We start from the raw sequence: 17,844 nt of genomic DNA on the forward strand, positions 1-17,844 counted from the left end.
TATGCTTAAATGCATGTCCACCAGAGGGCAGCACACCTTTTCAAAATAGAACAGGGCATCTGGCGTTTTCTAGAGTTATCCTTGCAAATGGTATGTTGTAGTCTAAACTCTGCTTTTGCTGGCGTCTGCTTCGCTGGTTGGAAACTGTGCTCAATCACAGAAGAAGAGCACATCATACTGCGCCACTGTCATACTTAATATTGATTGCAGGACTTTATGCCTCCTAAATGCAATTCATGTAATAAATGTAGTATAATGCATGAATGTGACCCCTCATTACGGGCTCAGGAGGCCGGACTCATTAGCTGGGTATTGATCAAAGACATGCAAAGCAGAGACTGAGGGCAGGCCAGCTGTTTGCTTTGTTCTGAACACCACTTTGATGTCAACTGGGCATGAAACAGATTAATTTTTCCACTTGATTAGAGAGATTCAACAGAACATACTGTATTCATTTAGACCTGTTACTGCTCTAATTATATGCGTCTGTGCTGGGTTACACTGCAATTACAGATCAGGCCTTTGTTTTCAGCAAAATTTGAGTCTTTTGCTAAAAATAAGACGTTTCTCCCTGTGATCATGTGTTATATGACAATGTTTTATTTTAGGTTGTTTTAACTCTTGCCCATTCTAGACTACAGAGGTGATAATTGCTCCTCAACAGTGCTGCACTGCAGCGTGTTGGGAGCTGGCAAGGTTTCAGCAGGGCAGAGGCTTAATTTCACAACCGCAATTTCATCACTGAGATTTTTAGAAAATGTGATTGGCTAGTATGGATAATTTAGAAAAACTGGTGATTGTGTTTGCTGGGTAAAAGCATGCATTTCTATATATTTAGTTTTAAGAGTTCACTGTTTTTTGTACCTTAAATTATGACATGTTAGCAGTGAACAGTGTCTCACGTGTCAACAGAGTGTGTTGATACATAATGAAAATACAGACTTTGTTACAATAAAGTGCTCGGGGCTAGCATTGAGAAAAGCTGCAACACAAATCTTTAATTAGAGGTTGGCATAGAAACGCTCACCAGAGCAAAGCTAATAACAGGGATCAAGTGGCTGGACCTCAGTCTCTATTGGTTTAATGGCCCCACAGCGTCACCTGTCCCTTTGAAAAGCAAAGCTGGCACGTGGATATTGTGAAGCCATTATGACACCTTAAAGGTGATTTTGTGCTCAATTAGACTTAATCAGGCTTTACCCAGGAGGGGGCATTATGGAGGGTCCTGTTGTACTGCACAGGATGCCATATTGAGGTGTTTCGGCCTGTATTTTACTTGCGGGGAAGCATTGTGAAAACACGAAAATGTCACATAGATGCACAGAAGATGTCATTAACACAAACAGCAGGTGTAAATGCTGCTGAAAGCTGTAACAAAGTTTGATGAAACAACCCCGACTCAAGGTCCGCTTGCCAGCTCTTTCCAGAGCTTTCAGCTTTTTTCATCAGTGGGTGGGTTTTGTCAAAACAACAGCAACTCATGGTCCCCTCACAAGCTTTTTCCTGGGAACATTAAAGAGTGGCACAGTTTGTGCATGGCCCAGCACAGGTGTGCTCCGCAGCAGGTGTTTAATACTGCCTAGAACATCATTGGTACCCACCTGCCGACACTGGTGATGTGAGGTGCTTCCATAGAGCCCAAATGATATTAAGAGACAATATCCAGCCCAGCCACGGCCTGTTCTCACCGCTGCCATCTGGCAAGCAGTACAGAAGTATCTGCTGCCGAACCACCAGATGACAGAGCAGCTGCTTTCCTCAGGCTGTAAGACCCCTCAGTTCACCCCCCAAGCTCCATAAAAATATGTTCAAAAAGACTGCAGTTAAATAATTGTAGGAGATCTTGTATTTTCTTTGCATAGTCCACTCTTTGTCAACACACATATTGTTCTTGTAACACTGTGTGGTAGGCTACTGCACGCTTTAATCAGACCACCAGGTGAAAGGCATTGCACCATTTCCTGACTTCAAGCAGGAAGCACAGGTTGTGTCACTCACTAAAAATTTGTGAGCACTCTCTCTCGAAATAAACTTCACTTTGTCTTTCAGCAAAATGACCTCTTCCTAACTCTGACTGACTGAACACACTTACAATTGATTGTCTTTGCTGGAAAAAAAAAATTGCATTGCCATTGGATGGGGCCAGTGTGACTCATTAAAAAATAAAAAAAAAAGGGCTTCAGTGGTCGATTTTCAGGGTCTGCGTAATAACACCGAACCAAAACACAGAGGGCTTATTTGAGTTTTGTCAAGACGTTGTTTACGGGCTGCCAGAGGAGGATCGATTGAAATCTCGTATACTAGTGTCTCCTCCGTCTTTGTGTGTTTAGAGTGTGCTGATAAAATCTCCCTTCTTGCTGCTGGGTGTGATGGGCCAGTTGCCTCATAACCTAATATGGGGGTACCCTCTGCTTCAAGAAGAGATCTCCCAGTGTCTGTCTTTTCCCCTCACTCTTGTCTCTTTCCTTTCCATCTTCCTTTGTCCGTCTTATCTCTCCTCCTTAGGCTTGCTCTACTGATGTAGAGATCTTTCTCACTCCCTCTCTTCCTCCCCCTCTCTCTCTCTCTCTCTCTCTCTCTCTCTCTCTCTCTCTCTCTCTCTCTCGTTCTAGCCTCCTCTCTCACTTTTCTAAGTGTGCACAGGCTAAGAGGGATTGGAGCTTGGTGGTTTTTCTCCCTTTCTCGTCACACATCAGCCCCTTTCTGTGCCACAGTAAGTAAACTGTTTACTACGAGCTCTTGCTGCACTTTGAGAAAAACTTCAGCTTCAAGCATCCTTTCATTCAGTGTGTTTTGTGGCCGTGAGGAGCTACACTTTAAGATTTCCTCTTCACTCTGGTCAGTGTTACAGCAAAGGGATTTGCTTCTGTTCGTTAAGCTGAATGTGTTGTATAAAGTTGAATGCAGGGAAGCAGCTTGATATTGTCAAAATAAGTTTGAGCTTATCTGCTATACACCTGTGGGTCAAATCTATAAAATATGACAAAAGTTAAGTAAGTTGTGCAGAAAGGCCTTTTAGACCCAGACATTGGATCTTGTCATAATTAAACAGAAAGGAAATCAAATGTAGCATGACAGGAGGAGGGTAGATTGAGGAGAAGTCACATTAAATCAGCTTCAGGTTAATAGATTGTCAAGTGCAAAACTTCAGTTGCATAAATATATAACATATCACAGTATAAGGTAGTAGAGAAATAGTCATTGCCTTCTTTCAAGTCTCTAGAACAGTGAAGCAGAAGCATTCATGCAGCCGCTGCTTTCGGACCTCTTTGGACTGTGAAGCACCAGGATTATTCTTGTGTTCTGGAACTGTAAGAGCTGGAAAGCATTCATCAAGCTTATCTGTGGTTGTCTGAGCAGGTCTGTGTGCCGTTATGTTGGAGAGAATAGCAGCTCGCTGTAGTATGACATCATGAGAACTGTAAGTGGGGGAGTGTGGTGGTGTGGAGGGGTCCCACTGGGTGCTCTGGGTAATGGGTTCCAGGTTGTTTTGGCTCTCGAGATGACCCCGCTTTTTTTTTTCTTTCTCCAACTTCTCTGTCGTATTTCTTTTCCGTTCCACATCCTCTGCTTTTCCCTCTTACGGTGTAGAGCTAAATCATATTTTGCTCTGTCAGTGATGATAACACGTTACTCAACGGCTCCATTGCAGAGATTTAGGAGAAAAGGATTCAACCCGTACAAGTCTTAGCTCTGGTCTTTCAACTGCAAATAAAGTCATTAGCGCCTCCGCTCGACAGCGTACATGACCTCCTACTCCCTATAATTTCACCATTGTGTTGGCTGCACAGTATGTAATAGCCACAATAATACAAACAGTCTTCTTAAATAGCTGCCTTATGGGACACTCTACACATCGCCTTTCTGCTCCAGCCTTCGCTTTTTGTGGTATTGTTCAGCTTCCTGTTCACAAAAAAACAGTGAACTCAGGATTATTATGGGTAAATCCTCCTGCACGAACCGGACCGCAGTGCATGATCGTAACAGAGACTAATAAGGCATTAGAAACCAATACGAGACTCATGTTGCTTTATTTAATTAAGCTCTGTTTATTGTCTTCATCTCCTAAATTGCTGCGGCGCTGCGGGTGAGCAACATGGTATCATAACTGATTACCAAACCTATGAGCATAAAACCGAGGCTCAACGGTGACACGTTTCCTGTCACCTCGCTGTTATCCTCTCTGAGTTCAGTTAACTCATTAGGAATCACCCACAGTGATAAATAGTAACAATGATACCTAATACCTGTTTAATATTAATATGTAGTCTCCTCAGAAGTGCTCCACAAAGTACCATTATCTGCTGACATGGTGACCTGGCATCCCACAAGTGTGACCAAGCACAACTTGTCGTTTCCTTCCTACTTTCTGTTCACTCTGCACAAATTAGATTAGTTTGTCCTTTCCTGTAAGTGTGTCTTTTCTGTCGCACTTTCTCCATGTTCCTTGCTGTTTTTTTTTTTTTTTTTTTTGTTCCGGTCTGGCTCTAAAAGGGGTCGATGACCAGAAAATAATCTGTACATTTCTTTTCTCGTTTTCATCTTTGTTTGAGTTTTTAGTAAATGGGATACAGGTTGTGTTTTTGCCCGAGTTTTCCACTGCTCTCCATTTCTGTGTGATACAGACACACACACACACACACACACACACACACACACACACACACACAGAGTACACACAATAATGCCCTAAGCTTGTTAAAGGTGTGAGGCAGAGCTCGGGAGGGGGGCCCAGCTCTTGGATCTGTGGTGAAACGGCTCCTTGTGAAATTCAACAGGGGATTATGATTCAAGTCACCCTTGGCCTCCCTCTCCATTTCCTCTGTTATGCTCCCCTGCGTTTTTTTCTCTCTTCGCCTCCTTCTTTTGTCTTTCCTGCTGCACTGTCCTTTTTCATATCCCTTTACCTCCTCTTCCACTCCATCTTTTGTTCTCCTCTTCATTCTGTCTCCTGTATCTCTGTTGAACCTCTCTTCCTGTTTTGACAAACCTTCCTCAAACCTGGTCAATCTCTTTTCGAATGATTTTTTTTTCTTCCTATCATTCCAACCTTTTCCACCTCTGCAGTTCATCCTAATTAATTCTCTTCTCCTTCCTTTCATTTTCCTCTCCATCTCCATCAATTTCAGCAGAGCAATGTGAGGATTTATTTTGATTTCCTGTGGAATAAAAGGGCCTAAACCAAAAGCATAGCAGGTTTAAATGTTTTTGATACAGCTGTGCATTTATTCCTTTACAGAAATGGTTAATCAAATGTTGTATGGAAGTCTTAAGCTTGATTACATAACTAAAGCTCAGGGCCAGCAGGTGCTGTTATGAGCTACAGTGAATTATATACTGTTATCAAAGCTCTGAAATAAAGATTTAAAGACATATTAGATACTAAGTTGTTGTTATTATTATTTTTAATGCTTTTTCTACTGGATTTGTATTAATTTAGGGCACTTTTCCATGCAAGGACAAAAGCAAACGTCAGTGAATCCCAGAGAAAAGTAGTTCCTAAAAAATTTTGGGGGTTCCCAAACGCTCACACGCTTACAACACCCACATGACATTTACAGTGCAGTGTTTGCATGAGCCAAACTCACAGAAATGTCCGCGTCATAATCCACCCAAACACAGAGGGCCTGACCTAAGACGTGAGTCACACAAGAGGGGTTTTCTTTCAGGGCTTAATCTGCAAAACAACACAATCCAGGTTTTTCAGTCTTCATATTGTGGCTATTTCTCCTCAGTCGAGGTATGCAGAGGTCGTTTCTCTCTCTTGTTTGCCTTCATTCACCCGCTTCGTCCATCTCTGTTGGAGGGGATTTCGCTGTCAGTCCAGTACTCACTGTACGGCAAATACCTCTTGTCTGCAGTTCCATCTGTTTAATGCGGTTGACGGTGCTGTGTCTCCCACAAAGACAACATTTGCTGACCTTGAGGCCAAGACGGTGCATTGAAAATTAACCATAAAATGGCAGTAGAGGATGTTTCTTAAAAAACATCTTTTACTTGTTTAAAAAAATTAGGTCATGCATGAGTAGGAGGTTTGATTGGATTTGTGGTAATTCGATGGTTGTGCATGGTTTGTGTTCACTTCTACATGTGTTTGATCGTGTGTGTGTGAGATTCGTAACAGTTTCATATTTATATCTAATTTCTCATTTAATAACTTCTATTTCAGCTGGAATGCGATCTTTTTGATGAGAGTTCTCCAAGTGTGTCTGTGTGTATTTTATCCCATAGCATGCACTCTTCTGTCTTATTCAAAGCACATACTCAGACATGAGGCTCCTCTAGTCTAAGCAATACTGACTCTTCATAAGACAGAGTGAGTGCGAGGACCACCTACACACACATACGCCGCGCTCACACACACTCAGAAAGAACATGTTCAAAGTACATACATACACAGAGCATACCGTAAGTACCTACGTATACACAACCTAGGGTACATACAGAAAAAAACATATATACGAAGAATCTGTATCTGCGTACACACAAGTTTCTATGAGCTTGTACACACAAATGAGCACCGCACTCACTCAGCAGTGAGACAGTCCAGGCTCAGGCTGCAGGAAAGCAAACATTACCTTGTGGAGACAGAAACGGCAGAAAAGATCAGAGCATAACAGGACAGTGCAGAGAGGTTGTCTGTTTCTTGGTGATGTAAACCAGGATTGGTGTGCGCGCGTGTGTTAGTGCACACACAACAAAACACGCATATGCACAGAGACCAGTGGTTGCAGAGCAGGCAGCGCGTTTGAAGCGACTTTTCTCATGCTCAACCTGAGAGCTTGGCATGTTTGGATGTGCTTGGTTTATGTCTTTTGGTGGGTGGGGTTAAGAGTGTCTGGGTGCTGAGATACCAGAGCTGCTGAACATACCTGGCTCCTCACAGAGTTTTCAAATAGACTATGTGCAGTGGATTTAAGCGCACTTGTCGCGTTGGGTGGGCAGCGTATATGCTTTCTTCATTTCCCTCATAGCAGCTTTGTCGGCTCCTTCTTCACTGCATTAAAGCAAACACACAGTCCAAGTGGTATGAAAGATTTTAGGGATATTGGACTCTCTCAGACCTAAATCTTGGAGTGATTTGAAGTGCTTCGAGAATGAGCCGAAGGGTGGACCGGTGCACCTGAGTTTTATTGAGTTCCTTTTGCTCTGCCAAAATCATTTTATCTAAGCAGAATCACTGAAAGGTGACGTGCGAGGAGAGGTGATTCGATGATCACTCACCGAGTTGTCAAGTTGCAGCAATAAAATTGGTCTTAGTCGAATTCTTTAAATGTACATTTTTGTTTTCTGTGGCTTAATGGCCATAGCCTGCCTAGAAAAAATAAAACCTTAAATATTTGGCTGCTAATCTTGGCTTTTAAAAAGGTGTAAGTTGGAAATTGGACATTTCATGGGACGAGAAAATTAATAGGAAATTATGTCACATCCTGTCGCTTTTTCATGCTGTTCTGAACCCCTTTCATGTGCTTTGTTGCATCCGACTTCATGTGATTTACTTTCATGTAAAGTGAAATGAGCCACATTTCCACAAAGAGTCTTGTTCTCAACCTGAAACTCATGAAACTTGCTCAGTCTGGCAGAGTAAATTCAGCCTTCTATCAGAAATGAACTTTCGAAGACCAAAATAACCAATACACTGACGTATGGCAAAGTCAACTTGCTCATTGGAGGAAGGGTTAAAGCTGACATCTCTCCCAGTGACCTCAGCTCTGAGTCCACAGACCAGAATAACAGAGTTCTTTTAACACTGACCCCCCAGTAACCTCAGCTGACCTCTACCCTCCATGATGCTGCTAAAAGTAGAATGTAGCTGAAACGCTGTATTTCTATTCCTTGAATGTCAGCTTCGTGGGAGAGTATGTGGGGGGTGGTGGGGCACTATTGCAATGATTTGTCTAATCCCATGTGAGTATTTGCATGAATCATGATATCATTACCAGACTAGACTTTGTGGCCTAGTGTGTGTGTGGCACAAAGGCAACAGCGGAACATACAGCACAGACACACACACCATTGCAGCATTTCACAGACAGCTGGCCTACAGTGTACCATGGGATCTCTGCCTGGGAGTACTGGAGAATATTCAGAGTAATTGAAGAGGACTGTGTGTGAGACTGAGAGACACAGTGTTAGTACGGGGAGAGGGCGTCAGTGTTGGAGTATGTGAGTGTGTGTGGTGGGCCAGAGACATCAAAGTAGAGAGGTCGAGATGTGGGTGGCTGGATTTCAGCCTCTCTAGTGTCCTGCATGCTCATACATACTGTGTGTGTCTGGTATGATATACATAATGGTGCAGGCATGAGTCAGACAGTGTTTGCATGTCTGGATTTTAGTATGTGCATGCATGTGTGTGTCTTTGTGTGTGTGCATTCCAGCTCAAAGTTCAGTAGATCTGTGCAGTGCCCCTTGCTAATCCTCTCCCAGAATGGCTGTTGCCAGGCAGAGAAATTACCCAATGTGGCATTAATGGTACTTAATGGCAAACTCATTCATAACTCAAGATTACATGGACTGATTACCAGTAATATGGAAGTCACAGCTTGTTTCTATACTGATGTTGTGCATCTTTATAATTGTTTTATTCTCAGTTAATTTATGAGTGTGCTCTGGATCCAGTGTCACAGGTTTGGTCCCCAACCTTGAGAAAGGAAAGCGGGTTTTTAGGCTGAATATAGCTGCCTGCTACAGTCAAATGTCACCATGAGAGCAGTTAGTGTGCAGCAACACATGTAAACAATAGGATACTATTAAAAATTAACAAATGAATAAATATATTTATCAAAATATTCTAATATAAACTCTACGCTCACAACATGGGTAACATGCACTCTTCATAACAAATGTAAATTAGTATGTAACGCTAACAAAATTAGTATTGTTACAGCGATGAGCAAAACAGACTTTGACTGTCAGCTACATACCATAGAGTTTTGAAAGAGGAGGAATATTTTTGAAGTTACTGTAACTTACAGTAAGTGGAGCTCAATCAGTGCAGCTGCCTGCAGCAGTTAGAATTTACCTTCACTGGGCTTAAGCCATTAGCATTTCCTGCACACGCACAGTGTAACATGAGACATAGAGCTGTATTAATTGCAGTTGACTTATATAGCTACAGCTCTGCTAACGGGCTAAATGGCAAGACCAGTAGTGCTGTAACTCACTCGGGTGAAGAACACAATGGATATACTGTACTGGTGTTGGATGGCCTGCACTTATGTAATTGAGCTGAAACGTAATTATTGCCCCCATGCCCGGTGTGGCTTTGGCTTCATTAAACAAAAGAGTACTTTCTGTCCGACGGCCTTCCTGCCCACGTTAGTGATCATTTTTTATACAGAGATTGAAAAAGTATTAGTGAAACAGGTCCCCTGATTTATTTCATTTTTTCCCCTTTAATGGATGTTAAAACCAGCTAGTAGCTCACTCCTTCACACATTCACTCACTCATTCCCTTGTGGCTTTGATTTTTTACTCACTACTGAACAATAGTACATTTCCATTACGCACTTGTTATTTATGGGTTCACTTGTCTTGGGACATCTGTGACTCCTGTGAATCAGGGTCAGAAACAAACTTTTTTTTCTTGAAAACATCTCCACCCTTTGGGCTTTTTGTGTGCTTATTCACACATTCTGCTTGTATGTACTACATGTGTGTTTTGGTGATTTTTGAAGGACGGCGGGTCTGTGTGTACACGTGTTTGCTTGGAGCTCGAAGATGGGTTTGTTTGTTTGCGTGCTTTTGTGTATGTGTGTGAAGACAGCTGCTCTGCGTCCATCAAAAGCAACTCCACATTCCCTGTAACGGCCTTTGAAGTCAGACTCTCTGTCACACACTCACATACACACAGCTTTTTCTGATTCATTAGTCATCCTTTTCACACTCTCGGTTGGCGTGGTTTAGGAGATCGAGCGCTGTTTTTAACCTGTGCAGTCTGAGGAGAGTACGTACAGGAAAACATAAAGCAAAAACTGGTCCCTTTCGGTGATTTAGTAACCCTTTTTAATCTTTTTGTAAATTCATTTCCTAGAGGTTTCCACCAAATACACAAAGCGTGTTTTGTTTTTCTGCCTGAAAGAGCTACTAATCCTACAGAATACTCTTTGTTTTGTTGTTTCTTAAAGGTTTTCAAGCTGTGGTAGACAACCATCAGAAAAATCCCAGGGGAATCATTCAATGGTTGTCATTCACTGTCACGATAAGTCCTACTTAAAAATCTTGAACAATCACAAAATGCCAGCTGTGATTAACTTTAGCTGAAAATGCATGTTGGCTCTCATGAACTTTAATTTAGACCGTGATCATCTCTAGTTGCCTTCGTAAAAAGTGCTGCCAAAAATGCTAATTTAACAAGATTTAAGAAAAAGAATAGGCGCCTTACAAGGCAAAAATATTAAACAAGATGGAAATGGTATCCCATTGACTGATGAAAATGAGGCAATATTATGTTAATGGCCCTTTTTATTCATTTTTCTGGAGCGCTGCAGTCATGAGCAGAACGACAGACTCGTGTTTCTGAGGACAGTAATAGAAAAATATTGTGTTGGTTGGCACAGACGTAGTGGAGTAATGGTTTAGAGACAAAAACAAAGTCCATATTAGCTGTTGTTTGGGGCTGTTTGCAGCTACTTAAATGATTTTCATTGATATTTCTGTTGCTTTGATACTGAAAATATTCAAGGAATGTAAAACAGCTCAGAAACCTCTCCACCATGAATCCTCGGGGTTTTATTTGTTTATTAGTAACGGGAAAACAGAAACTCCAGGCTTAATTAACTGAAAACCTGCCCATCTAAATGTAGAGTAGAGTAGATGATATGTGTGAGCCAGGCCAAGTGCACTGTTTTTGCTTTTAGCTCCTTATTAAATATGGAAAAATACACTGTTAATGTAGTAGACTTTATGTCTGTTCCTTCTCCTTATGTTCAGTGGACATGCACAGTATCCAGATGCTGATAGAAAGAAATTGGTCGTTTCCCAGAAATGTGAGTCAGTGAATGTTCTCAAAAAGGAAAGAGAAAAAAAAATGCTTTCAGTAAAGAACATTTTTAATTTCATAATGTCGAAAGTTTGAGTAATAAGCGTGTTTGTTTTGTTTGTGCGTCTCCCCGTCCCTCACGCTGCCTCTCTCGCTCTCTAAACGTGCAGGCTGGTATGTCTCCGTTCCCTCGGGATGGCCCAGATCTGACAACAGCTAGGCCTACACCCCGTGCAGGAAACCCATCCCACCGAGACAACTAGCTGCCATGCACTGTGTGTGTGTTTGTGAGTGTGTGTGTGTGTGTGTGTGTGTGTGTGTGTGTGTGTGCATGTTATGCCAGCCAACACTTTATACAAACAGGACATTTTTCAACGAGTGAACACAGATTCACATGAACTTAATCTGCAAATTTACACCATGAGCCTTGTGGCCTCCTTCCCAGCACTGTTATGAAGCGGTGCAGATGGACACCATTACTGACAATTACAGGCGTATTTTCTCATTAGACTTGCGTTGTATTCACCCCCCACTTTGTCGCCGGTATTGATTTTGTCCAATTTTGTAATATCCATCCCTGCTGAAGTGCCCACTTAGAGCGCCACAGAATGTTGCCATAATGGCTTTTCTCTGAAATTCGTGCCAGAGGAGCTCGTCCGCAGGTTCACTCGGGGACAAAGGACAAGTCAATCGTTTTGGATAAGTGTTTCCTTTTATGTCAGATGGATTTGTTCCGAGAAGAGTGTGAAGAGAAAGAGGAGGAGGCTTTACTTCAAGGTCAAAATGTTCACACGGTTAAAACTCCTCGCTGACGTCTCCTCTTTCTCTCTTGCCTCCCACCTTCGTTTTCCTCCTCGTCATCCTCCCTCTCTTTATACCTGCGAATCTGCCGACCTCGCTCAGGTGCTTTTCTGTCGGGATCTCCTCTCCCACCTTACTTCCTGTCTCTTGTGTGCCTCAGTGGTGTTTCTCTCCGTTTAATTCCTTCTTTTCACGCTTTGGTTTCTCTTCTGTCAAGAGGAAATTGCTTCCGATAATGAAACACAGCAGAGGGGTCGATGACAATGACCTCTGACTCAGATGTTATGTAACAGTCTGAAAGGTGAAAGACGGCACCGGATGAACTGAATTTTGCCAGAAAGCTTTTTAAATGACTCTTTCATCACACTTATTCTGTTAATGCTTACTTGAAGGTTGATGAAGCACAATCAGCTTCACCTCTTTGCACCATATTAACTGTGTTTTACTCTATCTGTGGATGCCTTTACTTATATAAATGTAGCCTTTTGTGAGTAAGTGACGCATTTGCCAATCGCTTCCTCAACAGGTGACCAACTATGTGCAGAGCAGAGAGGAGCTCAACCTGATCCATCCTGCCCAAAAGCTCCTGCTGTCTTGCCCTGGATGTGTGTGTCTCAGGGAGTCTCGCTGGCCATCGCACACCACCAGCACCAGCCCAGCCAGTCTGGATCTGAACCCCTGCCTTAGTCCCTGGTGTTTTCATCCTTCTCGTCCTCTGAGGTTAAACAGTTAAACATTTAGAAATAAGTAAAGGTAGCTGTAATGTGTGTTTCTGCTTCTTAAGGTGTGAACTCGACTCGTCTCTGCTTCTTCCAGGTTTTACCGTGCTTGTCCCCAGAGGACGTCTGTGTGCTCGCTACTGACCGGAGCCCTGCTGGAGGCAACAGCCGCTCTCGGTGCCCGCTCTGCTCTACCTTACCCTGTGCCCCAGGGCCCCAACAGCCACGCCGTGCTAAAAGGTGAGTGCTGTCCGGTCGTGTGGCTGTGTACAGAAGAGGTTTTGTTTATGCGTGCAAAGCTTTTGAATTTGACACGATAATACGGCATGAAAATCAGCCGTTTCGTAGTAGATATGTTCATCCGCATCAAATTGGATGACAAGTGCAGCAGGGACTCTGAGCAGGCAGCCTGTATCTGATTCTGAGAAGAAAAGGTTCTCACTATCCCCCTGTGGTCTACTGCTCCACTCTCCTTCTTCCTCTCTGCTCTTTTCCCACATGGTCCCTCATCCACAGTGGGTTTTGGGTCGGTAGGAGCACGTCTGTAGTTGATCCCAGTGGTTGCCCTTTCCCATTTACTTTCCTCTTTATATCCTGTTCTGTCCTTTCTCCCTCCTCATACCCATCCTCTCTCTTCATTCTCCAGTTCAGACACACATCCACAGACTGATGAAGTGGTGTAAAACACACAGGAAGAAGAAGAAGCTGCCTGACAACACAGGGTTCACACAACACTAACGCACGCGCACACACACAAAAACCAGGCTATGTCTTAACATCTGAGAAGCGATGATATACACTTCAAACACGCTTATGCCTGCTTTTCATTGTACTCACCACACCACATGGCAGCAGCTAGCTCTGCCCCTGGAATGCCTTGAGAAAGACATTAACAGGCTAATTGTAAAACTTAAACAAATTCTCACCATGCACACACTGTGTCACCTCGCTCTCTCTCACTCCCGCTCTCCACATGACTTCATCGTCCAGCCTGTTGGTCAGTTGCTCAGCTGGTGACTGTCCGTCCACTTTCTCTTCAGCGATGTTACGTATGACTTAAATGTAAGCCGATCCTGACATTAATTTCCACTGGCAGCGAGCCAGGGGACAGGCTGTCGCTGGCAAGACGAAGGAGACACACACGCACGCGCGCACACGCACTCACATGCGTAACACCTATACAAACACAAAAACATGACTTCTTGTGTTTGTTTCTCTGCGACTTGCGTTATTATTAATCACGTTGATAACAAAACTTAAACTTAAACTTTGTGTCAGACCAGACAAAAACATTCACTCACACACACACACACACACACACACACACACACACACAGACCGCACATATCTTCAACATGACACTGTGTTCTGTTCTAATGGGTGTTGCAGGAAACAGAATAGCGCTGGACACGCGCACACATAGCAGCTTAGAAGTCTTGGCAGACACACACACACACACACACACACACACACACACACACACACACACAGCATGACAGACTCCCTGTCTAACTGTCTTTGTTTCTCTAACCTAGCTCCAAAGCTACCCAGATATTGTGCATGAGAATTACGTCGAAGACTCAGATAGCCACCCGGCGTGTTTTTAAAAAGTCTGCGATCAGCCATTCATCTCTGCCTTTCACACACAAGGAAAAGCACCTGTGTGGCCGTGCCATTGAAATGATTTGACATTTAGTGTACCAGAAAGCAGCATCTGTCTCCAAACAGGTTTTGAAAAACTAATTTTCGAGCTAAATGTAACTACTCCAACTGACTCCAAATGCCATTTTTACTAAGGGCAACTACTTTCTGTTTCTAATGTTAAATATCAGATGTCATAAAAGGTATTTCATTATCCTCAAGCATGGGGAAGGTCTGATTTAAGTTTCAAGTGTGGATAGTGTTAGTGTAGTTATTGCTTTCTTACCATCTATGGTATCGTTCTTCTCTTCAGTGTTTCCTCAGAACAACCTGCTTTTATTCTTTCATGCATTAGTAATAAAGCATTTTCTCAATCTAGCTTGTGTATGTTAGTTTAAAATGAACATGCTTTTAAATGTAGCAGAACATAAAACCCCTAAAGCTTGCCACCACTCTTGAAAAATAATTAAAACACTTACATAATGTGCTTTTCTACCTTGATGAGCAAAGAGCTTGTGCCTGCTTATTGATGTACAACCTTGCATCCAGGATGTTACTGTTGAAAAAACAGCTGTTTCATGCATTTTCAGTTCAGTTTCACCAGCTTTTGCTTTTTTTCATCCACACTGAGTATGATTTTGTCATGTGAAACTGACTGGGTTTGAAACAGACATGCAGCTTTAGAAACATAGTGTGTCTGTCCTCTGAAAATCAAAGGTTTCTTTGTTTTTATCCGTTGTGTTGAGGGTCATCTTTGCTTCACCTCCTATAGAAAAGCTTTTGTGTTCCCTCTCTATGCATTTCCTCTCCTCCTTTCTTTTTGCTTTCATCCTCTTCATCCTGAAATGACAATGCACCTGTCTCACAAAGGGAAAAAGACTAATGACACCTCTTTGATCCTTCTTCATTATTGACTTACTTAATTAATTCATGTAACTTTGAAAATGAAAATAATGGATTGCCGCAAAGCAGGAGGAGGCTATAAGAAGACAGCAAAGCATTTTCAGATAGCTGTTTCCTCAGTTCCTAGTGTAATTAAGAAAAAGAAAAAAAAGAAATGTCAGTTAACAGGAATGGTGGAGGTCACGTTGAGGTCTGAAAGACCAAGAAAACTTTCTGAGAGGACTGCTCGTAGAATTGCTAGAAAGTCAAATCAAATACCCTGTTTGACTGCAGAAGACCTTCAGGAAGATTTAGCAGACTCTGGAGTGGTGGTGCACTGTCCCACTGCACAAATATGGCCTTCATGGAGGAGTCATCAGAAGAAAACTGTGCTGCGTCCTCACCACAAAATTCAGCGTCAGATGTTTGCACAGGATCATCTAAACAAGCCTGATGCATTCTGGAAACAAGTTCTGTGGACTGAAGATCATCTCCAACAGTTAAGCGTGGGGGCGGATCGATCATACATCAGCTTGTGTTGCAGCCAGTGGCACAGGGAACATTTCACGGGTAGAGGGAAGAATGGATTCAATAAAACACCAGCAAATTCTGTAAGCAAACATCACACCATCTGTAAAGAAGCTGAAGATGAAAAGAAGATGGCTTTTACAAAAAGATAATGACCGTGAACACACCTCAAAATCCACAATGGACTGCCTCAAGAGGTGCAAGCAGAAGGCTTTGCAGTGGCCTTCACAGTCCGCTGAGCTGAACATCATCCACAATCTGTGGATAGTCCTCAAAAGAGCAGTGCATGAAAGACGACCCAATAATCTCATAGAACTAGAAGCCTTTTGAACGGAAGAATGGGCAGAAATCCCAAACAAGAACTGAAAGACTCTTAGCTGGCTACAAAGAGCCTTTACAAGCTGTGACACTTGCCATTTTTGTTATTTACCAGGGGTGCCCAAACTTGCAGCTATGAGATACAGAGGTCTCCATCTTTGTTTTACTGGTTTTATTATTCCTATCCTATCCTGTCCTAATAAGGCATTGATTCCAGATACACTTTAGTGATAGCTGGGCCTGCAAGTACAACTCAGCAGACTCGATCAGTGGCTCTTGCCCAAATGCTTTCAAGGATTACCGGGTTAATCTTCTGGCCAGGGTTGGTGTATTCTTAGAGTTTTAATGTGGATGGTGAGAGGTGGAATGTTTTTCTACACCTTCTCTGCGTGCCACATCCACTGTAATGATCTGAAAGCATTTTGCTGGTTCCTCTGATGTATTTGAATGACTTATGCCTTTCTGTGGAATTGCAATCATTTGGTTTTAGCAGCAGGTCAAGAGGAAGGTTTTGGAGATGATAAATGATATTTTACTCATGTCTGGGTCAGTATGGCAGGCTTTTGTTATGAGGGTAAACTGACACCTATAAAGACAAATACTGGTGTTGGAAAAAGTGTCAGCTAGGTAAGACAAGGGTAAAGTCAAGGTGGTGTGTGTGTGTGTAGAGATACTGACAAATAGAGAGGACATAAATCATTGCTGAATATGTCAGTAATTAGAAGCAGTTGTTTTTATTTTGTGGAGCTTGTCTGTGTGAAATGCTTGAAATCTGATGCTCATCCAGTCCACGTCAGCTTAAACACTGTTGATGTTTGAGGCTCTGGCAGCAGTAGATTTCGTGTGAAAATGCATGTTTTAAGTATGTTTTTTGTAGGCATACACCAAAGTTTTGATGACCGAGTGTCAGTTTAGGGAGCGAGCCCATGAGCTTATCATCTGATTTGTGGTTCGTCCTGAATTCACCTTTTTGCCGACAGGGCAGATCACTTTATCTGTCTCCAGAGGTCCGACGAAGCAAGTGTTGATCCATTTGTCTGAAGCCTCTTTTTTTAACGTGGTTGCTTTTCCATCTCACTTCCACACTTAACTGCTGAGACATCCACTAAAATGCAGCTCTCATACAACAGCCAGTAGCTTTCTGCAAGTTGTCATTGCTAACCTGACAGACACTTTTGTGGGTGGGACAGCTTGATGCAGTGGCTGAGTAGTGTATTGAATGTAGCCTATTGAAAGTGAAAGTATTGAAATTGAATGATTAAAATGTAATGTATGCATTTCATGTCAGGAGCGGGGGCTGCCATTGGCCCACGGGATGAATTTTGAGACATATTTAGCAGTCTTAAGCACAAAATAATTTAGTTCACCTCAAGAAACTACGACAAAACCAGAGCTGAAACAATTAGCTGATTAGTTGCTTGACATAGAAATTTTCAGCTATTTTGATAAAGGATTAATGCTTTCAGACATTTTTCAAGCAAAAACACTTTTGCTTGTTGCACCATTTACGAGTACAAAGAAAAGCTCTTGTGGAGACCGCTGGGACTTAGCCATATTCATGTGAACTATAAACGGGAGTTGTTTAAGTGCTTGACTTGACCTCGTTTCCTTTATCGCACAATTTAGTGTACTGCCAGAAAGGAAGTAGGTAGGTCAGTAATAGGCTGCCATCCTTCCAGCTCAATATTGGTGTTTCTTTCTTTTTTCTTCATTCTTTCTCTTTTTTTTTTCCTCTTCCTGTCAGTCGTCAGTGTACATTGTGTTGCCTGCCAGCAGTTAAGACCCATTGACAGCAGATGTGGTGGGGAATCACACTGGAGGGGAAGTCTCAAGGATTTCAGGGGCACATATTGTTTACATGGCTGTAATTGTTAAAAATACTCATCTGAAAGTTCTTAGACCGACGTTTTTTTTCACGTGTGAATTCTCTAAACCTTTCAGTATATGCTGCACAAACATACCATGTTCATGCAT

At 42.5% G+C, this 17,844-nt stretch overlaps 1 protein-coding gene across 2 annotated transcripts in view; it reads left to right on the top strand.

Moving 5' to 3' along the window:
• The window catches only part of plce1 (phospholipase C, epsilon 1), a 77,849-nt gene that overhangs the window by 22,946 nt on the left and 37,059 nt on the right, over positions 1-17,844 (top strand). For both annotated transcript variants that reach the window (XM_076760289.1, XM_076760290.1), the window contains exons 6-7: positions 12,309-12,502; positions 12,599-12,741. In XM_076760289.1, coding sequence (XP_076616404.1) covers positions 12,309-12,502; positions 12,599-12,741 — 337 coding nt within the window. The remainder of the gene's footprint in view (positions 1-12,308; positions 12,503-12,598; positions 12,742-17,844) is intronic.

This window comes from Chaetodon auriga, chromosome 20 (assembly GCF_051107435.1).
Source record: "Chaetodon auriga isolate fChaAug3 chromosome 20, fChaAug3.hap1, whole genome shotgun sequence".
In the NCBI taxonomy this organism is placed as follows: domain Eukaryota; kingdom Metazoa; phylum Chordata; class Actinopteri; order Chaetodontiformes; family Chaetodontidae; genus Chaetodon; species Chaetodon auriga.